Raw genomic sequence first — 12,069 nt, 5'->3', positions numbered from 1 at the left:
TCAGTTTTGCTATGTTATTCTCGCATATTACAATGCGGAAATTTTCCACGGTATTACCGAAAACAAATTTTATTGTCTCTATATATGGTAACTCAAATATTACGTTTCCACTATGGTGAACTAGTTTTCGTGGCTCAAGGGGACTTTAAACAAAAATATGAACAATCATTTGTATATGAAGGGATATTTCTATTACATGTTTAGTAATGAAAACTACGCAATTCGAGTGCATACGACACGCCATTTACTGAAATTACGCTGTTTATTTGAAACTCCATATTTTATTTAGTAAATTGCGTGCAGGGGAGCGTAAAAAGCATTCCAGAAGACTGGACTGAAAGAACGTTTATTTGAAATTAGTTAAAATGTATTTAATTGGTTTGGTTGGTGTCATATCCTATTAAATTGTGAATCATTGATTGTATTAACTTTATTAATATAATGTTGGTTATCATATTCAATAAAATTATGACCAACTAACCTTTTTTGGACGTTCTGAAGCTGTCATCCCTAGGCACATACTGAATGTCGTATACCAAAGTGGTGTTAGGCAAAATATCTCTCTCCTTATTGATCTTGTAGACTGCATACTTGAAAGCCAATTCAGAGCTGCTGTTCTTTTGGTCTTCGGTGAAAATTGCTCCTGCAAGCAAAAAAAAAGTTTCAATTATGCCTAATGAACTGAACTCTTTGGGATAAAACGGCAAAGGTAGTAATTAAACAAAGTTTCCTGGTTTAGAGACAATTTTCATTAGCAGTTAAAATTCATTTGGGCCGCGGAATTCGAAATGAGCTAGATCTCCCGAAACTCCTCCATTATACTTTCAATCTTCGCAGGCAATATAGATGGAAATTTTCGAAACATACGCCAGTTTAGAAACATATACGTGCGTTATATGTTGTTTCGAATAGGGTAAAGTGAGGTTTTCTCTTTGCAAAAGCAAGTTGCACAGGGTTGGTCACGTGTATTTTTCTGTAAAAAATTCGATGTTGCCAATTGTTTAACGTTTTGTTATATCTTACTTGGTGGTCAAGTTGTTATGGGCAATTTTTTAGAACAGTTTCACTCTGTATCTTTCAGATCTAATAAACTGAATTTTGTTGTAATGCTAAAAGGCGACCTACGTCCCAATTTGCTGTAATGACCCCGAGGGTCTTCTTCTAATTTTAAAACGACCGCAACTCGGAAAATTCGGTAATTAAACGACGCCGGGACTTTAATTGAGGGGGCGCGGTCTGAAATCGAGAAAATTTCTCCTGCAGTAGGTATAGTTTCCGATAAAAATGAAAAATGAACCGTCTGAAATGCCCCCGGACTAAGATAAATGCCTTTTGTACGTGGATTCGTAAAAACGACTTCTAGCGTCTCTATTTCGTCGGTGGAGGTCGTAATTTATTTGTCCCGGATTCGGTGACAATTTAATTATTGGTCACCCGGTGTATGATTTATCGCGACGCACTAAAAGCAAAACTGACAGGGTTTTTCCTGTTGAATTTAATACAACAAAACGTCTTAAACTAGAAAAATAGCCTGTTCAGTTGTCTGCCAGTTGTTTTGCCTTTTTTCTCTCTTTCGCCACTTAACTGGATAATAAATAGCAAACACAAAAAAGGTGGGGTTTTCAGTAATTGAATTCCGTTTAAGTCTGTAACAACCGAAAGAAAAAAAATTATTTTTAAAGTAAATATAGTTTGCCTGTATTATGTCAAAAAACTAATAGTTGAATTAGTTTGTGAAAGTAGTGAAGAATACTGGTTGTAAAATGATTTAATTGTATAGTGGTTTGAAAACTTTGCATACTGCAACTGTTGATAATATTAATATTGGTGCTCTCTGAATTGTCAAAATTCTGTCAGACTCATTTGGAAACAGGTCTCTAAACCTTCTAGAAGTTGAAAAAAAACTTGAAATAGCTAAAAGACCTGAAACACTATTAAGTTTTGCTAAACGTGCCAAAGGAATCTAAAATTTCATAAACCTACTGAAGAATATTTGAAAAGTATTCTGAGATTCTACTTTAAAAAACCAACTTTCTACAAGCCCTTATAAACCTGGCTGACATTTTTTGAAAAACTGAAATAAACACAAATCCTAAGGGCTTAATTATCTGGTTTAAACTGATGACATAAACCACCAGTTTGACCCTATTTGAACATCATAAACCCCCAGATTTGTTCGTGCACTGACCACACAATAAAATTAATAATGGATCGAATTCGATCCATATTACAAACGAAGACAGAAAATGGTCTAATTAATATTTTAGCCGGTGTTATCCGACATTGTTTTAGCTAATTCAATATTTGCCAGTTTGGTCACGCCGCACTAATAAATTGAAATTTATTGAGTGGTTAATCCGACAGATTAAAATACCCTACCAGAGTGTTGCAATAATTCTTTGAATTTAATTATTATTTGTATTGCATAAGAGACTTTAGCACCATTCAAATTTCCTCGAAAATCAGACACAGACAATAAAGGAAAACTCCCAGACTAGTCCATTAATGTTTACAACTGTCGTTTGCATGTTGTCTGACTATGATTTTGCTATCTCGAGACCCGTTCGGAATTCCTAGTTTCAATTCGACGCTTTCCCAGATTGCGAAAACTGATAATTGTAAACACCCCCCAGATGTAGTTGCTTTAATGGGGCGTGCTGTTTTACCGTCTAGGGGCTTTCTACCTGTAAAAGGAGCCGAAATGTCGAATTAATAGTGGTGCAGAACGATAACACACATACCGGCAAAAGAATTCCGATCCGTCTTCGATGGTCCTGCGGCGGCGCTTTTTCTAAACCCGAATAGCAGGAATATCTGGTGTAATGGAGTCGAGCACACGCGATTGTGACCTGAATCCAAAACGGGCCCTAAACGGGACAATTTGCAGCAAATACGATAGAAAGGGAAGGGAAAACCCCCCCGGAATTATCATGGATGCCACCCAGTTAGTTTCCTGCCAGTTTCGATGCGGAATTTCTTTCAGTCAATTTGAGTAGAGAACTGAAAACCTCAAGTTGGTATGAGTTGTAAGTTTAAAAAATGTTATGATGGTCGAAATTTGCTTGAAAAATATTGCAGAAACAGTTTAGAGTTATTTTGCTCCAGAAAGGTTCTAATGTCAGTGTTGCTGGTTGTAAATTTAAATTGTCACGATCACGTGACGTGCTTTTACCATTTCAGTTTTCCCAACTGTTAGGTGATTGTTATTGACATTCAATTTAACTTTACAGTGTTGCCAGTTACAAATTTATATTGTCACAATCACGTGACGTGCTTTTACATTTTCAGCTTTTGTCACTGTTTAAATGTAATTTACACACTTTTCAAAGTTAAAGATGACATTTTCCTGGTTTCGTGACTGTTATTGGTAGGTGTCAACTTAACTTTACAGTGTTGCTTGCGCCGAATTTATCACACAAAAAAAAATCTCATTACAGTTGTTTGAAAACCTCTCAAACAACGGAATTTTCCATAAACATACAAAGAATTCAAATTCGTTCAAAACGACACTAAATTCAAATTAATGGTTTTTTTGTAACTACCTTTTTTGTATGGTGTAGTAAATCCAAAACTGACCATAGGAAAACAGTGTAACGGACAGAGAAACAAATAATAGCATGCGCGGAACAAAGACAGAACTGAAAAAAAATATCAAGTAGGCGGAAATTTCAGCGCCTTGTAGCAGTAAGTATCTAATACTGTGGACAAAATTAATTTTATTGTTGGGTTATTCTTAATTAATTTCCATTCATTTGGATAATCTGTATTCGGTCGGCGAGCTGTATTTAGTCCGATTTCTGTCTATATGTCTAACAATTCGAATGAAATTAATTACTTTACATTTAGCAGTCGCTAAATAGCTATAGCGCTACCACAGCTCCCTAATCCATCCATCTGTCTGTCATCTGTGATTAAAATCTAACCTCAAATTAAACGTAAACAAAAACAATGACAATGACAGGCATATTAATACAAGAATGAACGCTTTTTTGTAAGATTTTGGGAAAACATGAAGGAATGACACTATTTACGTAATAATAAGAGTCACTCTAGTTAGTAGCCCCTTCAATTTAATGTAGAAAACTCCCCCCATAGAATTCATCAGTAACAGAATACCTCAAGTCTCAAGGCATGTATGTATACTAGCCAAGTGCTAAATAAGTTTGAATAGCAATTGATATAATAAGAGGTAAAAAGTCTAAAAGATTTCATTCACTAGACAACATACAAGCAGTCTAAATCCAGTGTTCAATTGCTTTCAATCAATTAGCCAAAAGATTTTGCCAGAACAGTACAGCCATGCCAAATTTTTGCATTGTGAAATTAGGTTTCTCTTACCTTGTTATTTAAACATTTCAACTAACCTTATTATCATCAACAAAGTCCTTTATGGGTTGGATTGTACTCTATATCCATGTTTCTTCGAGAACCACTGGCTTGAATAAACTTGGTATTTGTAGTGTTCTTGTAAAAACTCTTCTTGGGAGTAAGTAAATATATGGGCTGTTTCATTGTGACAGTGTTTTCTATTAGAAAAGGCATCCTTTTCTGTTCCACAAACTCTAGTTCCTTCAGAATGTTTCACTGGGCCCCTTGATTGTTGTAAAGTGTATTAAAATTAAGAAGGTGGCATTTTCAAAACTGACTAACGAAACACACACACACTATCTAGTCTCACACGTTGTATCGCAGTTAAATCGAAATACTAGTTAAAATATTGTAAAATTTACATCAAAAATAAAAAATTTCTCTTTGTTTACTTTCTGCAAACAATGGCGGCCGATTCTCCGAGCCTTGTCGTCCTGATTCATTGCCGACGTGACTAGATGACGTCAAAATTCTATCGCGCTCGGAACGCATGTATTAGACAAGAAAGGCAAATTGCGTTTGACAGCACTAAACTCGCCAATGGAGAACGCCATGACTGCAAAATTTCGGCCTGCTTGATATTTTTTTGTCTCTCGTCTTTGTTCCGCGCATGCAATTATCGATGTTTCTCTGTCCGTTACACTTGTCCGGTTGTTGTATGGTCGGTTTTGGATTTACCCCCTCTTGCAAATATTTTCTTTGAGTCAACAAAAACCTTTGCACTGTATATTATAACAAACGGTTTTCATAAATAAATAAATTTCTAGTTGCATATGTTTATTTATGTTGCTGAACTGAATATTTGCAATAAAAATCATAATATAATTTCTATTTAGCCCGAGGAACGATAAATATGGATAATTTAATTTATTCCTAGTAGCACTGTGTCTCGTTCAGGCAAAATACAAATAAATATATTCACCAAATTAAATGCACCAGGCAATGAAAATTAACTTTTGAAATAAATCAGCTCCATATGTATAGTGGGGGAAACAATTGACTGCGGCCAAAGTTACAACGAACTGTAAAACCTCATTATTCATGTCTAATTTAATGTGGGAGAGTAATTTTTTCTGCAGTAATATTAAAAAATTAAATTCCAACTTTTGCAGAGTTATGAGAGTCCAATCTGTTATCCAGCTACATTATTAAACAGGTTTTTTTTTTTTAATTTGCCAACTAATGCGAAACTCAATTTGCCCTTCTCTGAGGGGTACTAATTTGCTTTTTCGATGAAAAATTAGAAGAGACAAGGATTTCGTTTCAAACGTCATTTTGATGAATCTTTATAAACTCTCTGATACTGTTATTTGGTTCAGTCAAGCAATAGTTTATCTCAAAGTAAAAAAAAATTAGACTGGTGTGTGTCACGTGATTTGGGATAATCCAATCCAATTTTTGATTAACAGTACTAAAAATGTATTCCTTAAGGTCATTTCAGTCACAAAATTGTGTTTCTGATCACGTGACTTTATGTTCATTTCATTAATTTACAGTCAGTAAAAGTCACAAAAACAGCAAAGGGTTAACTAGCTGGCAACAATGCACACAGCCACCGTACTCTATACTAGAAAGCTTAAAATGTCACTTTTAATGGCGGCGTTAGCGGTTTTCGTTTTATACACAAGCGTATGCAGATGTAGTAAGAAATATGTCTTTTTTTTTTATTAATTCGTGTAGTTGATTGCAAGTTGTGAGTGAAAAATCAAAGAAAGTGTAGTCGTTTGCTTATGAGGTGTGGCAACACTGCTTTGTAAATGTCATGTCTGACAGAGAAATGTCATTACTGTCATTGGGGGGGATAGATTTTGATTTTGAAAAATATCCACACTTAGGTTTTACGAGTTTTACTGTTTGATGCATTTTCAATAATTATGATTAAATCCAACTAAAATTAATTCGGCCATCATAGACCCCCACAAAAGGTTCATTCCTGATCCAGATATGTATTAGAGAGAGCTTTTTTTACACAATCAAGTCCAGTCTAAACAAATTGCTTCCAACATTTGCAACAACACACGGAAAACTAGCTTAAACACTGTTCAGTATGAGAAAATCTGTAAATTCTTGAAACTAGGTAAGCAAAACTGGTAAATGGTTCTTATCTCATTACCAAGAACATTCATTCAAAATTATTTTTGTTGCTCTCACTATGAAGGATGCTTTAAAATAAAACTCTCATACCTGCGCATGAAACAAGTACCTAATAATTTTACTGTACTAGAAAGCACTTGTACTTACCATTGAGTATAGTGTTGAGGTAAAATTATCCCACTTCAAAGTGTTCAATCACTGTTGAGTTAGATCCGGTAAAAAACTGACACGGTTGGGCTTTTTCCTGAATTGCGGTTACAATGTTGCTTGAAACACTTACGAATAGGCAGCAAACAAAAATAACTTGTGCAAATAACCAAGTCTTGATTTTAAACCGTAAAAATTCATCTTAATCCTCGAAAAACTCAATTTTCACAATACAAACAAACGCAAACTGTCACCACTATTTCCCGTATATTGTATTTTTGACAAGCACCTTCTAGGCTTTCTAGTATAGTAGGCGGTGACACAACTCGTTAAACGTCGAGATCGAGAAGGTCACGTTTGTATCAGAATTGCGTTCAGTTAATAAGCGCGTGTGAGAAAGAGAGCGCTACTAATCGCTAAGCAAAAGGAATGCATTTTCAAAACGTCAAACTTACTGATGACGTGCATCGCTGCCAATAGTGCCGTGGACCATAGTTGCCACCTCCTCGTATCCTTAGACAATTTAATAACTTATTAGACCAAGCCTCTAAGACACAAAGCACATTCGAGTGAATTTGCAGCTATCAACCGTTACATTGTACATTGCGGGGCATTAGTTTAGAGGTATTGTGGCTCATTACGTGAGAAACGCTGCTTTTGATGTTCGAACAATTTAACGTTAAGCTGTTACATTACAATAACGTGAATATAATTGTCGTTTCATCGCTGTCGCAATCTATTGTCCTTGATTTTTCCCTTTGTCGTCGAAACTTTATGTATATTCCTCGCAATTGATAAAGGATGTTTTCTTAAAAGCTCGCTCGTTTGCTTTTGTGGTTTTTTTCCGAATTGGAAATTGAATGTAAGTGCTTATTTTCTTGCCGGTATCATATCAGGGAAATTCGTTTTTCGAACAAGAAAAGATATTTCCTAAGGATTTTTTGATTTTTGTCCTAAAAAAAGGACTTAGTCTGTTATTTGTTTTTGTTTGATTGCTTTAAGTTCAGAGAAGAAGCTTAATAAACCACAAGTTTCTGCGACACCCTGTATAATACTAATTTTAGAAAAAATGTGTCTCTTTACCTTACCTTACATATGCAGGACACTGTATAATAAAATTTTCAGGCCAGTCAAAGCTTGTAAAGTTGGCAGCAGTGAATATATATTATGTACAAATTATTTGGAAAAAATAACAGTCACGTGACCTATATTACAGTGTAGAAATTGATCGTTTGGATTGGTCATAATTTTATAATATTGAATTTTGTAGAAAACTGGTAAAATTTGCTCTAAAGAATACGAAATTATGACAAGGAAAGTGAGACTTTATAACATGCCAGCCATCACATTTATAAGGACGAAATTGGCTTAAAAATAATGACGCAACCAGACGGGAATTACAATAAAAAATGCGTTTAATACACCTCGAAAATCGACCTTAATGACATCATTAACTGGTATTAACTGCATGCCAAAGTAGGCTAAGGTTAATAAACAACAATAAGACAATTAAAAGCTGGTTTAGCAAAAGAAACTCAAGAGTTCTGAGTAAAGAAAAAATCCAGGAAGATTATTAGCCTTGTAGTATAGTTATTTATGCAACAAGTGCAAAAAGTATATCTTTTTTGCACATAAGTGAAAGTTGTTATACGAAACGGTGGAGTTTACCAACACGTAAGTGCAAAAAAGAGCTTTTTGCATGGGTTGCATACAACATTGTTGCACTCATTCAAAAAAGTGTACTTTTTTGCACAATTTTTTAAAAAATATTTAATAACTCCAACCTAATACACGATGTTGTCCCATCTAAAACAGTTTTAATCCTGTCCCAGTGCTCTTCTAGGTACTTATCTCCTATTAGAGTGAAATATACATAAAATACTCCCAGATGAGAAGCTTAAAAGCGTATATGCACTCAGTTATTAATCCCCACACTGGTCGTTTCCAGAGCAAATCAACTCTGTTTTCAGTCCATTTTCGAGGTCGAGTTTCAGTGAATTGGCTAATTTCGGACATCCGGTATATATGGAAATAAATTACCAAGCAAACGACGAATGAAGTAAACAAGGCAACTTCCTCAAAGTATTCCCCCTGGGGGGATTAAAAGTCTTTTGCACGTGGTGGAAGAGTGGCAAACTTTTAAATAGACTCTAAAGCCTACTCTTTAAATACCCCAGTCCCAGTGTTTGAAACAATCTTTGAGTATGTCTCAGTTGAAGTTAGAATTTGTCAGAGGGTTACAATAGTGATGGTAGATGGTGAATTCCTGAAGAATCACAGTTTCTGATCCACCTAAAAGCTCTACACTCTTAGAGCCTTCTATCCTTTTAACGCAGCTAATATTCTACTGCACTCACGCAATTTAACGGAGACATTGAATAGCCCAAGTAATTGGAGCCGGACAAAGTCCAGGCTTAAAAGCCATAAAGAAGCTTTTATGTCCCCGGAAAGGGACATTTTCAATTCGCACTTCAGTAGCAGAAATTAACGGTCAACTACAAGTAACGCTGACCTGGACGTATTTGATCCAAGCTATAAAGTTGCTACTCCAGTGGCTCCTTCAGATTTTTTTAAACTTTGTTTTTTTGCCTTACGAAGCGGAAATCTATCCGGGTTAGGCTGGGGGCGACAGATTTGGTGTTTCGGGACATCGACCGAATTTTTGGCGACATTCTGGCTGCTTCCCGAATCTCGGCCATTTTCGGTTTATAACCTAAACAGAGTTCAGGTTCAGTTTGTGACAAATAAGCAATATTTTGGTTTTAACAAACAAACTGGAGTAAGCATACTTGATACTGGAAAAATCATTATTTCTGCATTAGTGTAAGAAAGTATCAAACCATTAATTCTGCCGTTCTGTCTCAGTTAAATCTGGAATCAATTTAGTTGAAAGCTCCTTTGAAAGCCGTCGAAATCCCGCAACATTTATCCCGATAACCCGGAAGTTCCCAACTAATCTGTGATATATTTCGTTCATATCAGTTTTGCGGCAGAGACTATCCCAAACTACGCGGACAAGTGGCGTCGGTGGTTTGTCTCAACGCTTTGTTCTATTGCCCATTAAACTGCATTGATGGATCCCCAATGGTTCGCTATTTGCCCTGAATAATGGTAATGATCTTCGTTACGTTCATAATCGGTTTACCTATGACACACCGTTTATTAGACCAAACTATTACACTAACATAACTGACTCATTAAGTATTTTTGACAGTAACCAACATATGGACGTGTTTGTGTCTGTGTGTGTGTTAGTGTTTTTTTAGACTATTGAATAGGAAATTTAATAAGGATTCCAAAAATGTGCTTAAAACTGTCATTTTCACACTACAAGTGGGTTTTACAGGCGATTTTGTCCTTTACTGTCCTTTCAAACTGTGTTTCTAGCAGTTCAAATTTTGACACTGTTTTTCTAACTGACTATACTCGATTTTTTAGTGTTTTTTTAGACTATTGGATAGGAAATTTAATAAGGATTCCAAAAATGTGTTTAAAACTGTCATTTTCACACTACAAGTGGGTTTTACAGGCGATTTTGTCCTTTACTGTCCTTTCAAACTGTGTTTCTAGCAGTTCAAATTTTGACACTGTTTTTCTAACTGACTATACTCGATTTTTTAGTGTTTTTTTAGACTATTGGATAGGAAATTTAATAAGGATTCCAAAAATGTGCTTAAAACTGTCATTTTCACACTACACGTGGGTTTTACAGGCGATTTTGTCCTTGACTGTCCTTTCAAACTGTGTTTCTGTTAGTTTAAACTTTGACACTGTTTTTCTCTCTGACTGTACTCAATTTCGTAGTGTTTTTTTAAGTTAGTGGATAGGAAATTTAATGAGGATTCCAAAAATGTGCTTAAAACTGTCATTTTCTCATTCCAAGTGGGTTTTACAGGCGATTTTGTCCTTGACTGTCCTTTCAAACTGTGTTTCTAACAATTCAAATTTTGACACCATTTTTCACCATGACTGTAGCGATATGTTTTTTGTTTTTTTGGCTATTGAATAGGAAATTTAATGAGGATTCCAAAAATGTGCTTAAAACTGTCATTTTCACACTACACGTGGGTTTTACAGGCGATTTTGTCCTTGACTGTCCTTTCAAACTGTGTTTCTGTTAGTTTAAACTTTTACACTGTTTTTCTCTCTGAATGTACTCAATTTGGTAGTGTTTTTTTAGGTTAGTGGATAGAAAATTTAATGAGGATTCCAAAAATGTGCTTAAAACTGTCATTTTCACACTACAAGTGGGTTTTACAGGCGATTTTGTCCTTTACTGTCCTTTCAAACTGTGTTTCTGTTAGTTCAAACTTTGACACTGTTTTTTTCTCTGACTGTACTCAATTTGGTAGTGTTTTTTTAGGTTAGTGGATAGGAAATTTAATGAGGATTCCAAAAATGTGCTTAAAACTGTCATTTTCACACCACAAATGGGTTTTACAGGCGATTTTGTCCTTGACTGTCCTTTCAAACTGTGTTTCTAGCAGTTCAAACTTTGACACTGTTTTTCTCTCTGACTGTACTCAATTTGGTATTGTTTTTTTAGGTTAGTGGATAGGAAATTTAATAAGGATTCCAAAAATGTGCTTAAAACTGTCATTTTCACACCACAAATGGGTTTTACAGGCCATTTTGTCCTTGACTGTCCTTTCAAACTGTGTTTCTGTTAGTTCAAACTTTGACACTGTTTTTCTTTCTGATTGTACTCAATTTGGTAGTGTTTTTTTAGGTTAGTAGATAGGAAATTTAATGAGGATTCCAGAAATGTGCTTAAAACTGTCATTTTCACACCACAAATGGGTTTTACAGGCGATTTTGTCCTTGACTGTCCTTTCAAAACTGTGTTTCTGTTAGTTCAAACTTTGACACTGTTTTTCTCTCTGACTGTACTCAATTTGGTAATGTTTTTTTAGGTTAGTGGATAGAAAATTTAATCAGGATTCCAAAAATGTGCTTAAAACTGTCATTTTCTCATTCCAAGTGGGTTTTACAGGCGATTTTGTCCTTGACTGTCCTTTCAAACTGTGTTTCTAACAATTCAAACTTTGACACCATTTTTCACCATGACTGTACCGATATGTTTTTTGTTTTTTTTGGCTATTGAATAGGAAATTTAATGAGGATTCCAAAAATGTACTTAAATCAAACATTTTCTTACTAGAAGTGGGTTTCACCAGCGATTTTGTCCCTGACTGTCCTTCTGAACTGTGTTTCTTTTAGTTCAAAATTTGACACTGCTTTTCTCCCAGACTGTACCACATTTTATACGGTTTTTCCAAGTAACTGAATAGAAAATTTAACGAGGATTCCAAAAATGTGCTTAAAACTGTCATTTTCTCATTCCAAGTGGGTTTTACAGGCGATTTTGTCCTTTACTGTCCTTTCACACTGTGTTTCTAGCAGTTCAAATTTTGACACTGTTTTTCTAACTGACTATACTCGATTTTTTAGTGCTTTTTT

The 12,069-nt window shown here is 35.1% G+C and overlaps 1 protein-coding gene and 1 long non-coding RNA gene across 3 annotated transcripts in view; both read right to left on the bottom strand.

The window, feature by feature from the left end:
* Positions 1-12,069, bottom strand: part of LOC145731502 (glutamate receptor ionotropic, kainate 2-like) — a 72,140-nt gene that overhangs the window by 17,314 nt on the left and 42,757 nt on the right. The window contains 1 exon segment of the mRNA XM_081983310.1: positions 482-643. Within this exon segment, the coding sequence (XP_081839436.1) occupies positions 482-643 (162 nt within the window).
* LOC145731503 (uncharacterized) lies at positions 2,386-5,157 on the bottom strand. 2 transcript variants are annotated; one of them, XR_014178820.1, is made up of 3 exons: positions 4,365-5,157; positions 2,742-3,000; positions 2,386-2,684 (listed from the first exon to the last, which is right to left on the bottom strand). It is a non-coding gene; the product is annotated as an uncharacterized LOC145731503 (long non-coding RNA). The 2 variants fall into 2 exon arrangements; XR_014178819.1 differs by lacking the exon at positions 4,365-5,157 and having other exon boundaries at positions 2,742-4,322.

This window comes from Ips typographus, linkage group LG7 (assembly GCF_016097725.1).
Source record: "Ips typographus isolate SLU linkage group LG7, UJ_Ityp_2.0, whole genome shotgun sequence".
Lineage (NCBI taxonomy): Eukaryota > Metazoa > Arthropoda > Insecta > Coleoptera > Curculionidae > Ips > Ips typographus.
The sequence above is the reverse complement of the archived record's forward strand: the minus strand, read 5'-3'. Positions and strand labels throughout refer to the sequence as shown.